This window comes from Triticum urartu, chromosome 5, assembly GCF_003073215.2.
Source record: "Triticum urartu cultivar G1812 chromosome 5, Tu2.1, whole genome shotgun sequence".
Lineage (NCBI taxonomy): Eukaryota > Viridiplantae > Streptophyta > Magnoliopsida > Poales > Poaceae > Triticum > Triticum urartu.
Window position 1 is genome coordinate 551,621,017 of NC_053026.1, and position 25,227 is coordinate 551,646,243.

Sequence of the window (25,227 nt, forward strand, 5' to 3'; positions counted from 1 at the left end):
ACCACGTGATTCACTTGATGTATTTTTTGGTGATCAACTTGCGGGTTCCACCCATGAACCTATGCATAGGGGTTGGCACATGTTTTCGTCGTGATTCTCCGGTAGAATTTTGGGGCACTCTTTGAGGTCCTTTGTGTTGGTTGAATAGATGAATCTGAGATTGTGTGATGCATATCGTATAATCATACCCACGGATACTTGAGGTGACATTGGAGTATCTAGGTGACATTAGGGTTTTGGTTGATTTGTGTCTTAAGGTGTTATTCTAGTATGAACTCTAGGGCTGTTTGTGACACTTATAGGAATAGCCGAACGGATTGATTGGAAAGAATAACTCTATCTACAGATTGCTGTTTTTATAATTTCAGATTACAAATACCTTTATCTACTATCCATATACCACTTGTTTCACCATCTCTTCGCCGAACTAGTGCACCTATACAATTTACCGTTGTATTGGGTGTGTTGGGGACACAAGAGACTCTTTGTTATTTGGTTGCAGGGTTGCTTGAGAGAGACCATCTTCATCCTACGCCTCCTACGGATTGATAAACCTTAGGTCATCCACTTGAGGGAAATTTGCTACTGTCCTACAAACCTCTGCACTTGGAGGCCCAACAACGTCTACAAGAAGAAGGTTTTGTAGTAGACATCAGTCATCTCATGCATGCTTCCACATGCACCATGTACAAGCAGGACCATTCGGGTCTGCCGGAGGGCAGGTCTGACAGTGGTTTTCCTTGCCGGTCCCACCAATTAGGAAGTCATAAATAGGACAACATTCAATCGTACATATTATAAACGAAATTGAAAACAATGAGAAGAACTGATACGGAATTATGAAACATGAACAAAAAATAGGAATAAGATGGAGAAAACATAAAATAACAGGAAAACCAAATTAAAAGGGAAAGAGGAACAATACATTTGAATGTATAATATTGTAGAAATGGTAGACAAACTATAAATATTGTTGAACATATACAAGTATACAATAACTAATAGGTGTCACAACGAGTTTTTTTAGGGAAGAACCAATGATATTTATTTTGAGGGAAGAAACAATGCAGGTAGGTGGGCCAGCCCAGACCGCAAATAACTGTCGGATCCATATTGTTGGGGCCCAGAATGCTGCGCTTTCCATGCACGTCGATCACACGCACGTCAATCACGGGAGTAGTTGCCATTCTGTTACACAATTCTGGGATCGTGCTAATCCATATGTTCCTAATCCCTATGATTGAGGAGCACGTTCAGCCTCACTTCAACGGAGGAAAATATAGATCGCGAGATTGGCCACAGGGAAGTTACGACGACCTAGGAGTCGACCTCGTATATAATCCCCTCCTCCTCGCACATGTCGTCGGCTAGATCGCCTCCTGCCGGCGAGTCGTCGACAGCTTCGTCTGCCGCATCCCACACGCCACAAAAATCTTGAGAAGATCAAGGTCGTCCGCACGTGCAGGCCGACCTCGACGAACTACGTCGACAACGCATCGCCGACTTCTTTCATCTTCGTCGACCGATCAAGTAAATTGTCCTCCTTACCTCGCGCCTTCATAGCGAGCTACTTCGTCCATCTCGTTTCTTTGATGGACTTAGGTTTAGCACATATTTTCAACTAGTATCAACTCGACTAGATGCGTTCTGACCAGATGGCGTAGATGAAAACAATCTTTGGTTATTACATAGCATGGTAGAATAAGATGTTGTTTCTCGAGAAGCATGATGCAATAGATTTGTTGTCACATGATCCAATTTTATTTTTGTCACACGATCCAATTATATTATTGTGCAAATAGAATATTAAAGAGTTATTAGCATTAGATGTTGATGAACCTCAAATAGGTACCATTGCTATAGACTCTAGTTATTTACAGCTGATCAATTTGTCACCCTGTTAATAAGAACTTGATCAGATGCAAGTAAATTCAATTACCAATTGTAGTTATTTTTTTATTGCCTCATGTCAGCACACACTTGCCTGCATGTTGCAGTATACATGGTGCTAGTTTTGTATTTGCATTAGTGTTATTTTTGCATTAGTGTTAACTACTGTCAGAAAGTTTTATATTTTTGCATGTCTATTGTTATTTTTGCTTTAGTGTTCGCTAATGTCACGAAGTTATATATTTTCTTTCAACATGATGGACGAGCTGAATGGAGAAATAGTATGCGCCGTTGAGAAATGGTGCAAGCTTGTTGCAGCTCTATCGAGCATTCAACGTGCTAGAGTGGCTGATACAACATTGCGCAGCATGCTACAGATACCATCTATTAAGATGCGTACACTACTGATTAGGTATATGATTGAGAATTTTCAGGCCACCACGGCCAGATTCATTATACAAGATGTTGGGATCGTAGCAGAAATTTAAAATTTTCTACGCATCACCAAGATCAATATATGGAGTAATCTAGCAACGAGGGGAAGTGGAGTGCATCTACATACCCTTGTAGATCGCTAAGCGGAAGCGTTGCAAGAACGCGGATGAAGGAGTCGTACTCGTAGCGATTCAGATCGCGGTTGATTCCGATCTAAGCGCCGAACCACGGCGCCTCCGCGTTCAACACACGTGCAGCCCGGTGACGTCTCCCACGCCTTGATCCAGCAAGGGGAGAAGGAGAGGTTGGGGAAGACTCCGTCCAGCAGCAGCACGACGGCGTGGTGGTGGTGGAGGAGCACGGAACTCCAGCGGGGCTTCGCCAAGCACTACGAGAGACGAGGAGGGAGAGAGGTAGGGATGCGCCAAGAGGGAGATGATCTCGTGTCTCTCGCAGCCCCAATACCTCAAGTATATATAGGGGAAGGGGAGGGGCTGTGCCCCCATCTAGGGTTCCCTCCCTAGGGGTGGCGGCTGCCCCAAAAACCCATCTAGGGTGGCGGCCAAGGGGGGAGACCTTGCCCCCCAAGGCAAGGGGGGCGCCCCCCCCCTTTAGGGTTCTCCCAAACCCTAGGCGCATGGGCCCTAGGGGGGAGGCGCCCAGCCCACTAAGGGGCTGGTCCCTCTCCACACACAGCCCATAGGTCCCTCCGACAGGTGGACCCTCCCGGTGGACCCCCGGAACCCCTCCAGTGGTCCCGGTACAATACCGGTAACCCCAGAATTATTCCGGTGTCCGTATGATGACTTCCCATATATAAATCTTTACCTCCGGACCATTCCGGAACTCCTCGTGACGTCCGGGATCTCATCCGGGACTCCGAACAACATTCGGTGACCACGTACATACTTTCCCTATAACCCTAGCGTCATCGAACCTTAAGTGTGTAGACCCTATGGGTTCGGGAGTCATGCAGACATGGACGAGACAACTCTCCGGTCAATAACCAACAACGGGATCTGGATACCCATGTTGGCTCCCACATGCTCCACGATGATCTCATCGGATGAACCACGATGTCAAGGATTCAATCAATCCCGTATACAATTCCCTTTGTCTATCGGTATGATACTTGCCCGAGATTCGATCGTCGGTATCCAGATGCCTTGTTCAATCTCGTTACCGGCAACTCTCTTGACTCGTTCCGTAACACATCATCCCGTGATCAACTCCTTGGTCACATTGTGCACATTATGATGATGTCCTACCGAGTGGGCCCAGAGATACCTCTCCGTTTACACGGAGTGACAAATCCTAGTCTCGATTCGTGCCAACCCAACAGACACTTTCGGAGATACTTGTAGTGAACCTTTATAGCCACCCAGTTACGTTGTGACGTTTGGTACACCCAAAGCATTCCTACGGTATCTGGGAGTTGCACAATCTCATGGTCTAAGGAAATGATACTTGACATTAGAAAAGCTTTAGCATACGAACTACACGATCTTTGTGCTAGGCTTAGGATTGGGTCTTGTCCATCACATCATTCTCCTAATGATGTGATCCCGTTATCAACGACATCCAATGTCCATGGTCAGGATGTTGGATGTTGGAAATATGCCCTAGAGGCAATAATAAAAGCATTATTATTATATTTCTTTGTTCATGATAATTGTCTTTATTCATGCTATAACTGTATTATCCGGAAATCGTAATACACGTGTGAATAACAGACACCAACATGTCCCTAGTAAGCCTCTAGTTGACTAGCTCGTTGATCAACAGATAGTCATGGTTTCCTGACTATGGACATTGGATGTCATTGATAACGAGATCACATCATTAGGAGAATGATGTGATGGACAAGACCCAATCCTAAACATAGCACAAGATCGTATAGTTCGTTTGCTAGAGTTTTTCCAATGTCAAGTATCTTTTCCTTAGACCATGAGATCGTGTAACTCCCGGATACCGTAGGAGTGCTTTGGGTATACCAAACGTCACCAACGTAACTGGGTGACTATAAAGGTATACTACGGGTATCTCCGAAAGTGTCTGTTGGGTTGACACGGATCGAGACTGGGATTTGTCACTCCGGATGACGGAGAGGTATCACTGGGCCCACTCGGTAATGCATCATCATAATGAGCTCAAAGTGACCAAGTGTCTGGTCACGGGATCATGCATTACGGTACGAGTAAAGTGACTTGCCGGTAACGAGATTGAACAAGGTATTGGGATACCGACGATCGAATCTCGGGCAAGTAACATACCGATTGACAAAGGGAATTGTATACGGGGTTGTTTGAATCCTCGACATCATGGTTCATCCGATGAGATCATCGTGGAGCATGTGGGAGCCAACATGGGTATCCAGATCCCGCTGTTGGTTATTGACCGGAGAGCAATCTCGGTCATGTCTACATGTCTCCCGAACCCGTAGGGTCTACACACTTAAGGTTCGGTGACGCTAGGGTTGTAGGGATATGAATATGCAGTAACCCGAATGTTGTTCGGAGTCCCGGATGAGATCCCGGACGACACGAGGAGTTCCGGAATGGTCCGGAGGTAAAGATTTATATATGGGAAGTCCTATTTAGGCCATCGGGACAAGTTTCGGGGTTATTGCTATTGTACCAGGACCACCGGAAGGGTCCCGGGGGCCCACCGGGTGGGGCCACCTGTCCCGGGGGGCCACATGGGCTGTAGGGTGTGCGCCTTGGCCTACATGGGCCAAGGGCACCAGCCTCAAGAGGCCCATGCGCCTAGTGTTTCAAGGAGGAAGAGTCCTAGGAGGGGAAGGCACCTCCTAGGTGCCTTGGGGGGGAGGGAAACCCCCCCTTGGCCGCCGCCCCACCCTAGGAGATTGGATCTCCTAGGGCCGGCGCCCCCCTTGGCCCTCCTATATATAGTGGGGGAAGGAGGGCTTTCATCCCACGCCTTTGGTTGCCTCCTCCTCCCTCTCCAACACCTCCTCCTCCTCCATAGCGCTTGGCGAAGCCCTGACGGAGTACTGCAGCTCCATCATCACCACGCCGTCGTGCTGCTGCTGGTGCCATCTCCTTCAACCTCTCCTTTCCCCTTGCTGGATCAAGAAGAAGGAGACGTGGCTGTTCTGTACGTGTGTTGAACGCGGAGGTACCGTCCGTTCGGTGCTAGAATCTTCGGTGATTCGAATCACGTCGAGTACGACTACCTCATCCCCGTTCTTTGAACGCTTCCGCTCGCCATCTACAAGGTACGTAGATGCATCTAATCACTCGTTGCTATATGAACTCCTAGATGGATCTTTGTGAAACCGTAGGAAAATTTTTGTTTTCTGCTACGTTCCCCATCAGTGGTATCAGAGCTAGGTCTATGCGTAGTTCTTCTTGCGCGAGTAGAACACAATTTGTTGTGGGCGTAGATGTTGTCAACTTTCTTGCCGCTACTAGTCTTATCTTGCTTCAACGGTATTGTGGGATGAAGCGGCCCGGACCAACCTTACACGTATGCTTACGTGAGACCGGTTCCACCGACTAACATGCACTAGTTGCATAAGGTGGCTGGCGGGTGTCTGTCTCTCCCACTTTAGTTGGAGCGGATTCGACGAAAAGGGTCCTTATGAAGGGTAAATAGAAGTTGACAAATCACGTTGTGGCTTTAACGTAGGTAAGAAAACATTCTTGCTAGAACCCTAATTCAGCCACGTAAAACTTGCAACAACAATTAGAGGACGTCTAACTTGTTTTTGCAGCAAGTGCTTTGTGATATGATATGGCCAAAGTTGTGATGAATGATGAATGATCTATATGTGATGTATGAGATGTTCATGCTATTGTAATAGGAATCACGACTTGCATGTCGATGAGTATGACAACCGGCAGGAGCCATAGGAGTTGTCTTTATTTTTTTGTATGACCTGCGTGTCATTGAGAAACGCCATGTAAACTACTTTACTTTATTGCTAAACGCGTTAGCCATAGTAGTAGAAGTAATAGTTGGCGAGCAACTTCATGGAGACACGATGATGGGGATCATGATGATGGAGATCATGGTGTCAAGCCGGTGACAAGATGATCATGGAGCCCCAAGATGGAGATCAAAGGAGCTATGTGATAATGGCCATATCATGTCACTATTATTATCTGATTGCATTTGATGTTTATCATGTTTTTCATCTTGTTTACTTAGAACGACGGTAGTAAATAAGATGATCCCTCATAATAATTTCAAGAAGTGTTCTCCCCTAACTGTGCACCATTGCTAAAGTTCGCCATTTCGAAGCACCACGTGATGATCTGGTGTGATAGATCCTTACGTTCACATACAACGGGTGTAAGACAGTTTTACACATGCAAAACACTTAGGGTTAACTTGACGAGCCTAGCATGTGTATAGACATGGCCTCGGAACACAGAAGACCGAAAGGTCGAGCATGAGTCGTATAGAAGATACGATCAACATGAAGATGTTCACCGACGTTGACTAGTCCGTCTCACATGATGATCGGACACGGCCTAGTTGACTCGGATCATGTTATACTTAGATGACTAGAAGAGGGATGTCTATCTAAGTGGGAGTTCATTGAATAATTTGATTGGATGAACTTAATTATCATGAACTTAGTCTAAAATCTTTACAATATGCCTTGTAGATCAAATGGCCAACGTTGTCTTCAATTTCAACGCGTTCCTAGAGAAAACCAAGTTGAAAGACGATGGCAGAAACTATATGGACTGGGTCCGAAACCTGAGGATCATCCTCATAGCTGCCAAGAAAGATTATGTCCTGCAAGCACCGCTCGGTGATCCACCCGTCCCACAGAACCAAGACGTTATGAACGCTTGGCAGACACGTGCTGATGACTACTCCCTCGTTCAGTGCGGCATGCTTTACAGTTTAGAGCCGGGGCTCCAAAAGCGTTTTGAGAGACATGGAGCATATGAGATGTTCGAAGAGCTGAAAATGGTTTTTCAAGCTCATGCTCGGGTCGAGAGATATGAAGTCTCCGACAAATTCTTCAGCTGTAAGATGGAGGAAAATAGTTCTGTCAGTGAGCACATACTCACAATGTCTGGGTTACATAACCACTTGACTCAGCTGGGAGTTAATCTCCCGGATGACGCGGTCATTGACAGAATCCTCCAGTCGCTTCCACCAAGCCACAAGAGCTTTGTGATGAACTTCAATATGCAGGGGATGGAAAAGACCATTCCTGAGGTATTTGCAATGCTGAAATCAGCAGAGGTAGAAGTCAAGAAGGAACATCAAGTATTGATGGTAAATAAAACCACTAAGTTCAAGAAGGGCAAGGGTAAAAAGAACTCCAAGAAGGACGGCAAGGAAGTTGCCGCGCCTAGCAAGCAAGCTGCTGGGAAGAAGCCAAAGAATGGACCCAAGCCCGAGAATGAGTGCTTTTATTGCAAGGGAAGTGGTCACTGGAAGCGGAACTGCCCCAAATACTTAGCAGACAAGAAGGCCGGCAAAACGAAAGGTATATATGATATACATGTAATTGATGTGTACCTTACCAGTGCTCGTAGTAGCTCTTGGGTATTTGATACCGGTGCAGTTGCTCACATTTGTAACTAAAAGCAGGAGCTGCGGAATAAGCAGAGACTGGCGAAGGACGAGGTGACGATGCGCGTCGGGAATGGTTCCAAGGTCGATGTGATCGCCGTCGGCACGCTGCCTCTACATTTACCTACGGGATTAGTTTTAAACCTCAATAATTGTTATTTAGTGCCAAGTTTGAGCATGAACATTGTATCGGGATCTCGTTTAATTCGAGATGGCTACTCATTTAAATCTGAGAATAATGGTTGTTCTATTTATATGAGAGATATATTTTATGGTCATGCTCCTATGGTGAATGGTTTATTCTTTATGAATCTCGAGCGTAATGCTACACATATTCATAGTGTGAGTACCAAAAGATGTAAAGTTGATAATGATAGTCCCACATACTTGTGGCACTGCCGCCTTGGTCACATAGGTGTCAAACGCATGAAGAAGCTCCATGCAGATGGACTTTTAGAGTCTCTTGATTACGAATCATTTGACATGTGCGAACCATGCCTCATGGGTAAAATGACCAAGACTCCGTTCTCAGGAACAATGGAGTGAGCAACCAACTTATTGGAAATCATACATACTGATGTGTGCGGTCCAATGAGTGTTGAGGCTCGCGGTGGCTATCGTTATGTTCTCACCCTCACTGATGATTTGAGTAGATATGGGTATGTCTACTTAATGAAACACAAGTCTGAAACCTTTGAAAAGTTCAAAGAATTTCAGAGTGAGGTTGAGAATCAACGTGACAGGAAAATCAAGTTTCTGCGATCAGATCGTGGAGGAGAATACTTGAGTCACGAATTTGGCACACACCTAAGAAAATGTGGAATAGTTTCACAACTCACGCCGCCTGGAACACCTCAGCGTAATGGTGTGTCCGAACGTCGTAATCGCACTCTATTAGATATGGTGCGATCTATGATGTCTCTTACCGATTTACCACTATCTTTTTGGGGCTATGCTTTAGAGACTGCCGCATTCACTTTAAATAGGGCTCCGTCGAAATCCGTTGAGACGACACTGTTTGAATTATGGTTTGGGAAGAAACCTAAGTTGTCGGTTCTAAAAGTTTGGGGATGCGATGCTTATGTCAAGAAACTTCAACCTGAAAAGCTCGAACCCAAGTCGGAAAAATGCGTCTTCATAGGATACCCTAAAGAAACTGTTGGGTATACCTTCTACCTCAGATCCGAAGGCAAGATCTTTGTTGCCAGAAATGGATCCTTTCTAGAGAAGGAGTTTCTCTCGAAAGAAGTAAGTGGGAGGAAAGTAGAACTTGATGAAGTATTGCCTCTTGAACCGGAAAATGGCGCAACTCAAGAAAATGTTCCTGAGGTGCCTGCACCGACTAGAGAGGAAGTTGATGATAATGATCAAGATACTTCTGATCAAGCTCCTACTGAAATTTGAAGGTCCACAAGGACACGTTCCGCACCAGAGTGGTACGGCAACCCTGTCTTGGAAATAATGTTGTTAGACAATAGTGAACCTTCGAACTATGAAGAAGCGATGGCGGGCCCGGATTCCGACAAATGGCTAGAAGCCATGAAATCCGAGATAGGATCCATGTATGAAAACGAAGTATGGACTTTGACTGACTTGCCCGTTGAACGGCGAGCCATAGAAAATAAATGGATCTTTAAGAAGAAGACAGACGCGGATGGTAATGTGACCATCTATAAATCTCGGCTTGTCGCTAAGGGTTATCGACAAGTTCAAGGGGTTGACTACGATGAGACTTTCTCACCGGTAGTGAAGCTAAAGTCCGTCCGAATCATGTTAGCAATTGCCGCATTCTACGATTATGAGATATGGCAAATGGACGTCAAAACGGCATTCCTTAATGGTTTCCTTAAGGAAGAATTGTATATGATGCAGCCGGAAGGTTTTGTCGATCCTAAGAATGCTGACAAGGTGTGCAAGCTCCAACGCTCGATTTATGGGCTGGTGCAAGCATCTCGGAGTTGGAACATTCGCTTTGATGAGATGATCAAAGCGTTTGGGTTCACGCAGACTTATGGAGCAGTCTGCGTTTACAAGAAAGTGAGTGGGAGCTCTGTAGCATTTCTCATATTATATGTAGATGACATACTTTTGATGGGAAATGATATAGAACTCTTGGACAGCATCAAGGCCTACTTGAATAAGAGTTTTTCAATGAAGGACCTTGGAGAAGCTGCTTATGTATTAGGCATCAAAATCTATAGAGATAGATCGAGACGCCTCATAGGTCTTTCACAAAGCACATACCTTGATAAGATATTGAAGAAGTTCAATATGGATCAGTCTAAGAAGGGGTTCTTGCCTGTGCAACAAGGTATGAAATTGAGCTCAGCTCAATGTCCGACCACGGCAGAAGATATAGAAGAGATGAGTGTCATCCCCTATGCCTCAGCCATAGGTTCTATTATGTATGCCATGCTGTGTATCAGACCTGATGTAAACCTTGCCGTAAGTTTGGTAGGAAGGTACCAAAGTAATCCCGGCAAGGAACACTGGACAGCGGTCAAGAATATCCTAAAGTACCTGAAAAGGACTAAGGAAATGTTTCTCGTTTATGGAGGTGACGAAGAGCTCGTCGTAAAGGGTTACGTCGACGCTAGCTTCGACACAGATCTGGATGACTCTAAGTCACAAACCGGATACGTGTATATTTTGAATGGTGGGGCAGTAAGCTGGTGCAGTTGCAAGCAGAGCGTCGTGGCGGGATCTACATGTGAAGCGGAGTACATGGCAGCCTCGGAGGCAGCACATGAAGCAATATGGGTGAAGGAGTTCATCACCGACCTAGGAGTCATACCCAATGCGTCGGGGCCAATCAAACTCTTCTGTGACAACACTGGAGCTATTGCTCTTGCAAAGGAGCCCAGGTTTCACAAGAAGACAAGGCACATCAAGTGTCGCTTCAACTCCATTCGTGAAAATGTTCAAGATGGAGACATAGAGATTTGTAAAGTACACACGGACCTGAATGTAGCAGATCCGTTGACTAAACCTCTCCCTAGGGCAAAACATGATCAACACCAGAATTCCATGGGTGTTCGATTCATCACAATGTAACTAGATTATTGACTCTAGTGCAAGTGGGAGACTGTTGGAAATATGCCCTAGAGGCAATAATAAAAGTATTATTATTATATTTCTTTGTTCATGATAATTGTCTTTATTCATGCTATAACTGTATTATCCGAAAATCGTAATACACGTGTGAATAACAGACACCAACATGTCCCTAGTAAGCCTCTAGTTGACTAGCTCGTTGATCAACAGATAGTCATGGTTTCCTGACTATGGACATTGGATGTCATTGATAACGAGATCACATCATTAGGAGAATGATGTGATGGACAAGACCCAATCCTAAACATAGCATAAAGATCGTATAGTTCGTTTGCTAGAGTTTTTCCAATGTCAAGTATCCTTTACTTAGACCATGAGATCGTGTAACTCCCAGATACCGTAGGAGTGCTTTGGGTATACCAAACGTCACAACGTAACTGGGTGACTATAAAGGTATACTACGGGTATCTCCGAAAGTGTCTGTTGGGTTGACACGGATCGAGACTGGGATTTGTCACTCCGGATGACGGAGAGGTATCACTGGGCCCACTCGGTAATGCATCATCATAATGAGCTCAAAGTGACCAAGTGTCTGGTCACGGGATCATGCATTACGGTACGAGTAAAGTGACTTGCCGGTAACGATATTGAACAAGGTATTGGGATACCGACGATCGAATCTCGGGCAAGTAACATACCGATTGACAAAGGGAATTGTATAGGGGGTTGTTTGAATCCTCGACATCGTGGTTCATCCGATGAGATCCATCGAGGAGCATGTGGGAGCCAACATGGGTATCCAGATCCCGCTGTTGGTTATTGACCGGAGAGCCATCTCGGTCATGTCTACATGTCTCCCGAACCCGTAGGGTCTACACACTTAAGGTTCGGTGACGCTAGGGTTGTAGAGATATGAATATGCAGTAACCCGAAAGTTGTTCGGAGTCCCGGATGAGATCCGACGTCACGAGGAGTTCCGGAATGGTCCGGAGGTGAAGAATTATATATAGGAAGTGCAGTTTCGGCCATCGGGAGAGTTTCGGGGGTCACCGGTATTGTACCGGGACCACCGGAAGGGTCCCGGGGGTCCACCGGGTGGGGCCACCCATCCCGGAGGGCCCCATGGGCCAAAGTGGGGAGGGGAACCAGCCCATAGTGGGCTGGTGCGCCCCCCTTGGCCCACCCCATGCGCCTAGGGTTGGGAACCCTAGGGTGGGGGGGCGCCCCACCTGGCTTGGGGGGCACTCCACCCCTTGGCCGCCCCCCCTAGGAGATCCCATCTCCTAGGGCCGGCGCACCCCCCTAGGGGCCTATATAAAGGGGGGAGGGAGGGGGCAGCCGCACCCTTGAGTCTTGGCGCCTCCCTCTCCCCTGCTACACCTCTCCCTCTCGCAGTATAACGGCGAAGCCCTGCTGCGGTGACCCCTGCATCCACCACCACGCCGTCGTGCTGCTGGATCTTCATCAACCTCTCCTCCCCCCTTGCTGGATCAAGAAGGAGGAGACGTCACGCTGACCGTACGTGTGTTGAACACGGAGGTGCCGTCCGTTCGGCGCTAGGATCTCCGGTGATTTGGATCACGTCGAGTACGACTTCCTCATCCCCGTTCTTTGAACGCTTCCGCGCGTGATCTACAAAGGTATGTAGATGCAATCCGATCACTCGTTGCTAGATGAACTCATAGATGGATCTTGGTGAAACCGTAGGAAAATTTTTGTTTTCTGCAACGTTCCCCAATACTGGGGACAAGAATTGGATACAAGAGATGAACTAGGGTTTTGAGATGAGATGGTGCTGATGAAGATGCTGATGGAGATTTCCCTCTCCCGATGAGAGGAGCGTTGGTGATGATGATGATGGCGATGATTTCCCCCTCCGGGAGGGAAGTTTCCCCGGTAGAACAGCTCCGCCAGAGCCCTAGATTGGTTCCGCCAAGGTTCCGCCTCGTGGCGGCGGAGTTTCGTCCGAGAAGATGGCTTATGATTTTTTTCCATCGAAAGACTCCATATAGCAGAAGATGGCCACCGGAGGGCGGCCCACGAGGTAGGGGGCGCGCCCCCACCCTCGTGGGCAGGGTGTGGCCCCCTGGTGAAGTTCTTGCTCTCAGTATTTTTTATATATTTGGAAAACATCTTCCGTGAAGTTTTAGGACTTTTGGAGTTGTGCAGAATAGGTCTCTAATATTTGCTCCTTTTCCAGCCCAGAATCCCAGCTGCCGGCATTCTCCCTCTTTATGTAAACCTTATAAAATAAGAGAGAATAGGCATAAGTATTGTGACATAATGTGTAATAACAGCCCATAATGCAATAAATACCGATATAAAAGCATGATGCAAAATGGACGTACCACACGTCACCACTGACGTTGCGGTACGAACAAACTTTGCTCTTGCACCGCCTACCTCTCAGTCGTGTAGATCCACGCTCTGTCCATGGAGCTCTGGTGGCGGCTATGGTTTGGGAGGCAAAGGGGAGAGAGACACGGAGGAGCTGGGCACAGGGCATGAAGCACGGTAGCTTGCTTCCCGACAGCATCGGTCGAGCACGCGATAAGGGAGGAAGGTGCTTGGGTTGGGACGTTAGCAACATGCCGGAGTCCACGAATAGGAGGCATGCGGCTTGGATTTGGGCTCTCCACCAACAACGTTGACGGCCAGATGATGTACTCTGACGAAGAGTAGGACGTGGGACACGTGCCCACGTTCCGCGAAGAGTGGACTAGGGTCAGATTCCTTTTGTTGTGTAAAAGAAATCCGAATATTAATGAAATTCAGGCCCGTTTGATAGCAAAGTATTGGAAAACCTAAAGTATTTGAAAACTACAGTATTTTATCCTATAGGCACAAGTGTTGAGTTGTGTAAATGTATGAATATGTACAGTTGGGGGGCTAAGATGTAAAAGACCATATCTATATAGAATACATAGAAAGAGGAGGCTGGATAAGGCGCTCCAGATTTTTCCCCATTCTAGTTCTTCCTTCTACCATCTTCTAATCCAGATTTGTTGAATATTTCTTTAATTTACAACAACAAGATACCACAGTTTTGACATACAGAAGTTTTCTAGAGTATTGAGAATACTGCAAACATGTTCGGCTATTGCTTAAAAGTTAGCAACTATTCACAGTTGCAAACACGCATGCACGTACCAAGCTCCCTAGTCGTTGCACACTTGGACAACCAACGAACAGCCGCATACATGAACTTGAACGGCCATGCACAAAGCCAGCTCACCAAAAAGTGGAGACAGCTGAACTACTAGGAGCGAAGCTGCCGGCTGCACGTGGGCTGGAACACTCGGCCATAGTCAGTGTCGCCGTCGAGGGTCACCACGGGAAAGTCCACGGCGGCGCCGACGGTGCACCATGCAGCGAAGCTGAATTGAGGAGATCGAGTTGTGCCACTTGGGAACAAGGATGCAAACATGCCCGTTTTTTCACCGTGTTCGGTTTTTTTTTTAAATCCGGGGTTCTTTTTATTATGCAGAGAAAATACTGTGGTTTGGCAAATACTCTAGTATTAAAGCCACAGTTTTTAGACATAGCCAAACAGCCTGTTGTGAATAAAACTGCAGTAATCTGAAAAACTATAGTATTTTTAGAATACTTTAAAAACACTTTGCTACCAAATGGGGCCTCGGTGTCCGTTTTCTTTATTTGGTGCACTGGATTGGATGGCCAGCTCCCCTACCACAGTCCATAGACACGTTCAGGCGTGTCTGTGAACATTTGATGCCGTCCGTTTGGTGAAGCGTGTTAGAATTTCTCTTAGAAGTAGATGATTTTCCATTTTCATGATGAACTCCGAGGCAACACGGAACATATTATTTTTAAACTCAGATAACTTTACAATATTAACTTAAATCAGATATGAAACCTGGAAAACTACATTGTCCTTTCGCCTTCGAGGTTTTATTTTTCAATTTTCAACTTAGCCCTTTGAATGCTATAAACCAGGTCCGATACTGTAGAAGGTTTACCGCAGTATTGATAGATCTGAGCTTTGCTGCACCTACGAACAATAGTTAAGAAGAGTTGCATAGAGTTGGACACGTAGTCACGTAGGTCAATTTTCGTAGCTTTCTTTCGTAGATGTAGAATTTTCGGATAGATCTGGACCATCAGAGAGGTTACCGGAGAACAACTCTTGCAAAACGTGCTAACAATATACTTTCTCTGTTTATTTTTCTAAGATCTTGAAGACATTTCAGACAATATGCAAAACAGTCTATTTTGAGCTGTCTGAAACGACTTACAAAAATGGACGGAGGGATTACTTACAATCGAAGTATATAGTAGATGCCAGAATCGCCAGGAACATAGTCTGAACTCTATCGATACAGCTTTGCGTCACCCCCACTTCGAAGATATCCAGATCGTTGATAAACCAGAGGGATCTGGATATGAAAATAACTTAACAGCATCCATTTGATCCAAAAGAAAAAAGGGGCTTATAGCACGGACTTCATGGTATGCTTTTTAAGTCGTAACGTCTGGACTTGTGCTTGATCATCTGAAGAGGAGCCTCGTCGCCGTCGCAGCATCTCTCCACCTTCACTCCAGTTAAGATAACAATCTCGTCGCAAAGGAGATCTATCATGGTGTCCTCATCTGAAATGCATGGAGAGTCGTCCTCATCGTCTGTCAGTGGCATGTACGGTGCAGGTACGCGCAACAAGTTCGTAAGTAGCGTGGCGATGCAGAACATGCCAGAGCCCAAGTTAACCAGATGGAGCTCGCTCATCATCCTCCTGTTGTTATCCTCGGGCAGGTCAAGAAAATCCCAAGCACCCTGCGGCGCCGGTGGCTGCTCCGCGCCGTCCATGGCGGAGAGGTCCAAGGCGCATAACCTGGGAAAGGGGGGGCTGCACACCGAGATCAAGGAGCCCACGGGGGGCTGCCGACTGGGAGCGAGAAAGCCAGCCAGAGTTTGAGCTCAGGGACGTACTCAGCTTTGCCACACCAGGGCAGCGCCCATTTGCCGACCTGCCTCCACACGTGCCTCGCCGTGTCGAAGGCGTACGTGCCGAAGCCCCCTTGCGTGGACGACATGCAGATGGTGGAGCTGTCGACCGCTGTGTAGCAAGTCGTTCGTCCGAAGTCGTAAGGGTAGCGAGAGACGAACGGCGGCGCCGGCAGAGCACGCCAATGCCACCCATCATCCTGGTGGCAGGCGAGGACTTGGAAGAGATCGTCTACCCTGACGTGCTCTGACAGGTCCATGACATAGAGAGATCTTCGCTCTTCTTCACTCCGGTCGGCCGGGGTCATGGGGAGGTTCATGCAGTAAGGGCCCGTGATTGAACGGGCGGTGCGAGGGATGGTCGCGACGGTGCCATCGACGGTGCTGTACAGTGCCGTCGTACCGGAGGAGTCGGTGAAGACGATGCCGTCTCTTCCGAGCAGAGAGAAGGAATCCCCGATCGTACTACTACCTGTTACACTGGACTTGGGATGAAAATTGATCTCCGGCTTCGGCAGAACCGAAAGGCGCTCTAGCGTTGATGGTTTCTTCTTCGTCGTCGTCCTTGCATCCTGTGCAGCTGCTTTGAGCGCTTCTGCTGACGGGTAGAAGAGGTGCTTCATGGCGTATTGGCGTCCAGCCGGTGCGGCGAGTACATGGAACGGCTGCGGTCATGCACTACCAGATTCACAAAGCGGCGGGGATTCATCCTCTCCAAACTACTAACTCCAAACTGAATAATCTGATCCTCTCCGTCTAAGCCTCCTGGCCTGGCTCTCTAGAGACGTGAAACGAACAAATTTTACAGAGCGCGCCGGAGGGGGGCTTCGGCGAGCAATACCTGAATCTGTGGATTTACCGGCGGATCCAAGGGTCTACTCTACTCTGATGCCCCTGGAGAGGGCGAGGGAGCGGCGAGCGCGAGCACATGGATTACATCAGACATGCAGGTGGACAGCGGGAGATCTGATCTGCCGCGTTCGGGAGAGGCGAGCACAAATGGCGGCGCGAGGCGCAGTGAGATTTATTGTTCGGATGCAATCTAGGTCACGCCGTCTCTCTGTCTTTATTTACACGCTAGCAAATAATACTCCTTAGTACTCCCCTGTTAATAGTAGTACTCCCTCCTTTCCGGTTGGCTCAAATCTCAAATCTCATCAACCAAAGCATTTTGTGAGTGGATGAATGTATCCCGTACTATACAAAACTACCTCAATTAAACTCATGCATTAATTTGGATTAATTGCAGTGCATGCATGCTTGGCCACTAGATGAGTAGGAACATTACATACATTGGTGTGTTCCTCTTTAATTCTTGCATGCAAAGATTTAATGCACATTGGAAACTAAAAATGAGATGAAGATGAGCCCTCTAAATTGGAAAAACAAAAAAGTTGAAATAAACCTTATAAACCGGAAAGGAGGGAATAATAGACAATTTTATGTGTGTGTTTTAACACGTAGACAATTTTATGTCGTGAACATGCATGTCTGTCAAACATGGGATGCGTGTGGTTTTCAGTCCATGATCGATTTGTAGTCAAACAGTGTTCCGAAATTCATGGTGATGATGTGCTCTTGATTTCAGAAAAGTCGTTTGTGTAAGGTTGGTTTTACTGTTTGTGCACAGAAAAAAATTCAAGTGTGAATTTGAACAGCCGGGAAATTGAATGAACTTGTCATACAACTAGGGTGAAGAAATGAGAGGCCGGGAAATTACAAGGGCAAATGTCGAATATACAAACAGTTTTGCTAAAGCACACATCTAGATGTGTCATAAATATTGCACATCTAAGTTCTATGTTATTGATCTTACATTGAGATTCGTGTGAATATTTTTCTTTTTCTTTTTCTTTTTATACTTGATTTACTCACTTAGATATGCAATAATTAGAGCACATCTAGATGTGCCCTAGACACTATACAAATTCGGAAGAAAAAAAATGTCGAATAAACAGATGGTGCCACAAGCAGTCCATGACATCCTTGAGGTGTGGATGGATAGACATTAACCATGGAAGGGACTTTCAATGGGTGCCAGAACTGACTTGATCCCTCCAGCAGCACTTCTTGCTTCCACAAGATCATCGACCAGACGCCGCAGATCACGGTGCGATGAGCCTCCTTCCACCATGGCTGCGTGAGCCTTTGCGGCAAGGTCCCTCACCCTGCCCCTCGCCGCGTCCCCTGGTCCTCCAGGGGCCATGAACGCCATCACTACCCGCGCCACAGCTTCGGCGGGGACTAGCTCGTGTTCTGCACAGCTCGTGCTCCGTACGCCGGCGCCGTGAGGCCACAGCCGCTCCCCGATCCCGAGGACCTCCGTGACCAGCCTCTCGGTGATGAACTGCTCGAACACCAGCGGCCATGTCAGCACCGGCACACCGGCGGCCACCGTCTCCAGCACCGAGTTCCACCCGCAGTGGGTCACGAACGCGCCCACCGCCTGGTGCCCCAGTATGGCCGTCTGCGGGGCCCAGGTGGTGACCATCAGCCCCCTGTCTCTGACACGCTCCTCCCATCCCTCCGGCGGAGCCCACTCCTCCGCCCTCACCACCCACAGGAACGGCCTTCCCGAGGCCTCCAGCCCGAGAGCCAGCTCGCGCAGCTGGGCGTCCGAGACGGGGGCGAGACTGCCGAAGCACACGTACACCACCGAGCGGTCTGGTTTCGAGTCAAGCCAGCCGCCGCCGCCGCCCGCGGCTGCCGGTGATGGCCGCGGCGAGACAGGCCCTAGGAAGTAGGCGCGCTTCACGTAGCCTTGGCGCATCTGCATCTCGCAGTAGTGCTGCTCCAGGTCCGAGAATGTGTTGACGGCGAGGCCGAAGCAGTCAGCTTGCGCCGCGTAGAAGGGGTTTCTCGTGGAGCAACCCACCTCCGCTTTCCTCCTCAGGAACTCCGGCAGCTCGGCCCTCGGCATCCGTACCGGAGGGCCCGGAAACCGAGGGACCACGGCGACAACGTCGGGGTCGGGGTCGCCGCCGGCGACGTCCGGGGCGAGGAGCTCGAGGTGGCGCATGGCGAGCGACGAGAAGGCGCCGATGACGCTGAACCGGACGCACGGCACGCCGAGCTCCTCGGCGACGCGGACGTTCCAGACGAAGTGCAGGTCGGTGACGAGCGCGTCCGGGGACTGCTCCCTGACGAGCGCCTCCTGCGCGGGGCGCATCAGGGCGTCGCTGACGGCGGTGGCGTCGATGCGCCACGAGTCGGCCGGCGCGGCCTTGCCGAGGTTCTCGACGCCCCCCGGGAGGCCGTCCACGGCCGGGAACGGGTACGTCGTTATCTTAACAGGCGCAGTGTGATGTTTGCCGTAGTGACGCTCCAGCACGGAGCGGACGATGGAGACGTTCGCCGGCGTGACCGCAACGGTCGCCTCCACGGCCGCGGCCGCGGCCAGGCGGATGGCAAGGTCGGTGAAGGGCTCGATGTGGCTGGTCGCGAAGAAAGGGATGAGCAGAACGCGCAGCTTCTTGCTAGTGCAGGTGCTGAAGCCGGTGCCGGCAATGGTCAGGGCCATTTTCGTTCCTAGCGGGTACAGGCTCGATGTGGCTTCACTCAGCACGCGAGTTTAAGTAAGCCAAGATCGACGCAGTTTTCCTTTTTTTTTCACATTTTCTTATACCATACAAATACCTGCCCCCAACCACTGAAAAATGCAAATGACAATCCATTGCAACCATTGTTAATTCAGCACAACGCCGCCGCAGGTTGACAACGCTGGAACAACAGAACGGAATACGTGCATAGGATTTCAAGTACACTTATTGGAGGGATCGTATTATGAATGAACAGTCAAGCACTCCTACTAATAAGTTCATAGTACTGCCAGCGATCAAAAGGAATCTGGTCTCATTATCACTGATAAAAGTATAACAACCTGAATGTGACGCATTATTGGAACATAAAAAGATACAACGTTCAGTGTTGTTCAAAAAGCAATATAATCTAATTAATACTGATAGAAATATATCTTAAATCTGACAGATTATATGCACCTTGCTTAGGCCTTGTTTGTTTCAGCCTTGGAAGGAAAAATCAGAAGCTGAAACAAACAACTACTCCCTCCATCCGGAGTTGCTTGTCACAAAAATAAATGTACCTAGATTTATTTTTAGTTCTAGATACATCTATTTCTATCCATTTCTGCGACAAGTAATCCAGGATGGACGGAGTATTTGGAATCTATAGCTTTGCCAATGAAGCGAATCAGCTTAGTTGCACTGAACCTTAAACACATACTAACTGCACAGGATAAACCGTCTTCAAACTTATCGAATAGACAGCATACCGTTTATTGATTTATTCTATTCAGTAATTTCGGTTCACCCTTGGTTGATGATCTCATGTGGTAGCCTCACATTCCAGGATTCAACAAAAAAAACATATAAATTCTGGAGTCAAACGAATGTGTACACAAAGAAGCATTGCAGTTTCATATGTTCCAAATTACTCAATTTGAGTAACAATTTCTGCAGAAAGTAGAGGCACGACACATTTGACATCAATGGCAATCATGAAACCACACCGAGCCAGGAACATGGTGCAAAGTGTCACTACCACCTATAATCAATTGAACACAAGCACTAAAAAGAATAGTGGTTCTAAAATTCTAAAGAAAATTTAGATCCCCTATGTACCAAATCTGACAAGACTCCCTGAAAAAATTCTCCTCGAAGAAGAAGAAAAAATCAATAGAGAAATACACAGTTACAAGCCACAGCTTGATGACACAACCAATGGAAGGTGCTTGCTCAAGATTTCCAACAGATTTTCCCCAGGAAGAAGAGCTCCCAGTCCCAGAACAAAGCTCAAGCAACGACAGCAGGCCCCTATTACAGCAAAAGAGGAAAACATGGAATTAGAGCATGAGAAGCAACAAACAATGTTGTGACACAACCCATCAAAATAGAACATGTTGTGACACAAATAAGCTTGCAAATAATCCACTGTTTGACAAAAATATACCCTAGTAGAGAAAAAAAAGAAGCGCATATTGATTGGCTTAAAAATGGCTTTTCAAAGCGCATTTGTTCCTAGAGTTATGCGCACAAAAATGTACCTTCGATAATGCCACTTATGTTGCCAAAAGCTAACAAAGCAGTAAAAGCATTACTGTTATCACAGCATCACATTCTGCAAATATCTCGTAACATAGATGCCCAAGAGTGATAGATAAAGTCATAATACCCTATAACTGAACAGAAAAAATGTTCCAGTACTTGACTGTATCTCTTGCTCGGTGTTGTCTCTTGGTTGAGAGTTTATCTAAACGGTTGTTCTTTTCTAATCACGGATCAGGACTGGGTCTACTATCTGCAGGTAAGACCAAGATGCTGACTTGGTAATGTTCAGGAGAAAAGAGTAGCACCTAATGGAAACAAATTGCATGTAATGCTTCATGTCTAGAACTATGATCGGTTAGCTCCCAAATTTGAGAACCATCTGTGCACTGGCAGCAGCAGGATGATGTTTCGATGGTATGCTATTGGGGATGCCTATTATATAACCATAATAATGCAAATAAAGTTCTGCTTCATCACAATTTAGACAACAAGAAAAAGTGCAGACTGCAGCTCCTTAGAATTGCTACATGTCTTTAATAGCACTGCTTATATTTCTGCTCATAAATTTCCCGTAAAATTCATTATTGACTTACTTTGGCTGATATATTTGACACAGCTATCTGGAACTTTTCTCTTGTTCTTGAGCCAGCAACATGACCAGCCTTGGCAACCTTGCTGAACGCACCATTTAGCCAGCTTGTTCCAGCAGACACATACCTACAAGTAGGGGAAATGAGGGCGAAGGATCAGCCATATAGGACATAGGTAAATCATCAGCTGATATAAAAACACACATCAAATTGATTAACTGTACAATAGCAAAGGTATGTAAAAGAAGAGACCTGTTGGTTTTCACAGCAGAGCCTGTATTGTTTAGCTTGCGCTCTGCAGCCAGCAAAGCAGCCATTGTTTTGTCAGAAACATGTAACCTTTGGTCCACAGTTTTCACCTTTTCATTTACGGCCGATATCCCAGTATTTAACTTCTCTGAAAGGCCAACACGCCTATCGAAGGAACTGATCCTAGCTGACGCATTAGCCCTCAACTGATGCCTCTCGTCAAATGATTTAGCTTTGTTCACAGCATCTTGTCGAATTGCTGAACCCCTTGCGATCACAGTTGTCATGACATCATGAGCCTTGCTGGCATAAACGCTAGTGGGGCTTGCGTTGGCCTACATGGTAGGGTCATACTTGAGTAATCAGTAACAAGGATGATTCACTACAGTAACATATAAGCAGATAAACCAAAGTTCTCATTTTCTCATTTTTATTTGGGGCAGATTTCCACACAGTGGCCCGTGATTTCCACACAGTGGCCCGTGATTGATGGGGTGGTCATGATATTACAAAGAGAAAGGAAAGAAACATAAATGTACTGGAATTCAAAGGCACCTCAGTAGGTTGTTCCAAATCTGCAGTAGGAGCTGTACTTGTCACCTCATTCACCATAAGTTGCTGCATGATTTCAAAATGGACCTCTCTATGAGAAAAAGGACGAATAGAGTACTGCCATTTATGTAACATTAATTAGTTGAATAGTGCACCTGTTCATTAACAGGGATGTAGATGTAATCTTCAGCAGAGGTTATGTTCACAACTCGATCCACAATTGTTGCTCCCTGAAAAAGAAATAGAATATAATGTTTATAGTGTTTCACGCTATCATGCATGGGGAAGCTTATCAACATCTGTTTGTTTTGCAGTTATGCAGATCTAAGGAACGTGGTGAGGTGTAAAACAGTGAAATAGACACAGAGCTAATATACAAGTACAAATTCACTGTAGACCTGTCAACCTGGAAGCCCCCTTGATTGGAGCAAGGACATGTGCACATAAAGAAATGACTGGCATGCTAGTTACTTCAAAGGACAAAAAAGATCACAAAGTCAAAGAATTCCAACGGCAATCTCGTAGTATATTATGCAGCACACTGCAGTGCCAATCAAAGCAGCCATGATTAAAATACTAATTTCCTTTTTCTTTACTCAAACATGGTCAATGATCTCTACAGATTTTACAAACAAGTAGCGGTGTCAACTGTCCTTCCATCATATTGCCAGTTGATGGGCATGACAATACAACATATCTTACCAAATGATTTATAAAAGCAATCAAGTTCAAATGTGATTTCCAATTCCTTCCTAAGTTTGGTCGTGTTCATCTATTATGAAAAAAGCTCACTGTGCAAACAGAACGCCACAAGAAGGGAAAACGATTCTATTCCTCCTAATTTCTACATCCATGTCAGCTGTCCCCAAGTGCAATTTATCATGGAGATAACAAATAAAAGCGTCTTCCTAATTTCCTTTCCAGCCAAATACACTTCAATATTGATATGCATGAAAAAAGTTAGGTGCAATGCATAGGCCATAACAGCTGCGTATACCTACTCCACTATTTGCAGTTAAACAATGACATTGACAGCGCAGAAAACCATTCGTCATACCAACTGAAAACACCACCGCAACCAGACTGCATAAACACATCCACTGCGCAGATACAGATGGAAGTAACCATTGGATGATTGGGCAAGGCCGTACATACCGAGAGCAGCAGCGCGATCTCCAGGGCCTTGGCGTCCTTGAAGGTGACGTAGGCCGTCCTCCCCGCCGCCGCCCCGTCACTGCAGCAGCAGCAAGCCCAGAATCGCAATGCGGTTAGACAGACGGGACACACGTGGGGAGGGGAATTGGAACAGGGAAGGAAGGAAGGGAGCGGGCGCTCACGGGGTGATGTCGACGTGGTCGATTTCGCCGGAGAAGGAGAAGAACTCGCGCACCTCGCGCTCCCCGGCCAGATCTGAGATGTTCCGCACCCGCACCGTCCTCGTCCCCCTCCTCCCCTCCTGCAACCCACAAGGCACGGCCCGTCAGCGACCGACGCGCTCCAAAAACACAACGCCGCCGCACAAAAGAAAAAAAACAACGACAGCAATCGGTGGCTCACCTCCATGGCGCGGCGGCGGGAGAGAAAAAAAAATGCAGACGAGACGAGAGGAAGGCGAGAGGTGAGGGCGGGCAGGAGGATCCGTCCGCGGGAGGGCTGGCGGGCGGTGGTTGCCTGGTTGGGTAGGGTTTGGTGCTTGGCTCGCTGGGGGCGATTTGTAATGGCGTGGCGTGCGTGCGTGCGTCTGTCTGTCTCCGCGGCTGTGCTCGCTCTCGCTCTCGCCGCTGCCTCTGCTGGCTGGCTGGCTGGTTGGAGTACTTTTCTTTTCTCTCGAGCAGCTCGCGTGCGTGCGTTGGTCGCCGAGAAAAGAGGCCGGCTGATAGACGGGTCAGAACCCTACTGGGCCCCCGAGCGGAATACCCGTTTCACCCTCGCCTGGGAGCGCGGGCTGTGTGGGGGGCTGGGCGGAGGAGCGAGGGGCAGGAGGGTCAATTCGGGAGGCGGGTCTTACTTGGGCGACATGCTGGCGTGCTGAGTTTGCTTCGCGGCGGCGCCACCTCCCCTGACCTGTGCTCTACGACTAGTAGTCTAGTATTAGCGTTCCTTAAAAGGCGATTAGCCTTCCCTAAACAAAGTGATTAGCGACCCAAAAATGACGCGGCATCGGCTGGTCCAGTCTCGTCCAGTGGGGGTTGTTTCAGACTAGTCCCCTCGGCCCACCGTAGAGAGGACGGGCGCGCGGGGCCGCTGGTTTCGATTTGATTCGGTCAAGCGTCGCGATGCTGGTGGTGGCCCACGGACAGCTCGGTCGGGGCCGGTCGTCACGATCCGTCAATCTCTCCCTCTCTCTCTCTGCCCCCCGCAACGGAATGGTTACAGAACCTTCCGTTCCGTCGAGTCGTCGACCATGTGCGGCTTGCGTGCGTGCGTGCGCTCCCTCTGCCCCCTCTCGCTGCCGGGTGGCCCCGGCTTTAAATTCTTTCCTTTCTCTGCGATCACGACTCATCAATTCTTTCCTTTCCTTCTGGCAGATGGCTTTCGTGCTGACCCCCCGTTGCTATCGGCCGCAGCGGGTGCTCACCCGTAATGAAAAAGCGAAAACAAAACATGCCTATCTGGTTTGCTGACGATGATCCCCCATTTGGCAAGACAGGCAGAGATGATGGGCTTCATCCTCTTATCTTTTGCCTATCCGCCACGGTGAGTAGTGCTCACCTGCAAGCAAGCTCAGAACAAACACAAGCCAGTGGTTAGCTGGCCAGCTTTGCTTTTCACCGTACGTGCCAAGAGCAACTTCAACGGGCCGATCCAAACGGACGGCGTTTTTGTCCGCTTTTTGTCTGTTTGGGTCGGCCCGGCGGACACAAAC

At 47.7% G+C, this 25,227-nt stretch overlaps 2 protein-coding genes across 2 annotated transcripts; both read right to left on the reverse strand.

Moving 5' to 3' along the window:
* Positions 1-17,597: 17,597 nt before the first annotated feature.
* LOC125510613 (scopoletin glucosyltransferase-like) lies at positions 17,598-20,181 on the reverse strand. The gene has a single exon (XM_048675839.1). It carries the CDS (start codon positions 19,422-19,424, stop codon positions 17,913-17,915), a length of 1,512 nt encoding a protein of 503 aa, XP_048531796.1. The 5' UTR covers positions 19,425-20,181; the 3' UTR covers positions 17,598-17,912.
* Positions 20,182-20,315: 134 nt separating this feature from the next.
* LOC125510614 (binding partner of ACD11 1-like) lies at positions 20,316-24,179 on the reverse strand. The gene is made up of 8 exons (XM_048675840.1): positions 23,919-24,179; positions 23,699-23,817; positions 23,517-23,595; positions 22,517-22,591; positions 22,365-22,427; positions 21,813-22,144; positions 21,564-21,687; positions 20,316-20,736 (listed from the first exon to the last, which is right to left on the reverse strand). The coding sequence occupies exons 1-8, from the start codon at positions 23,922-23,924 to the stop codon at positions 20,716-20,718; spliced, it is 819 nt and encodes a 272-aa protein (XP_048531797.1). The 5' UTR covers positions 23,925-24,179; the 3' UTR covers positions 20,316-20,715.
* Between the last annotated feature and the right edge of the window lie 1,048 nt (positions 24,180-25,227).

Bases quoted from the DNA above. Each gene is read 5' to 3' on its own strand.
- LOC125510613 (XM_048675839.1), bottom strand. From the start codon at position 19,424: ATGGCCCTGACCATTGCCGGCACCGGCTTCAGCACCTGCACTAGCAAG.
- LOC125510614 (XM_048675840.1), bottom strand. The intron at 22,592-23,516 runs GTATGTACGGCC...TTTCTTTTTCAG, and splicing joins AGATCGCGCTGCTGCTCTCG to GGAGCAACAATTGTGGATCG. The intron at 21,688-21,812 runs GTCTCTTCTTTT...CCCTACTTGTAG, and splicing joins TCTGCTGTGAAAACCAACAG to GTATGTGTCTGCTGGAACAA.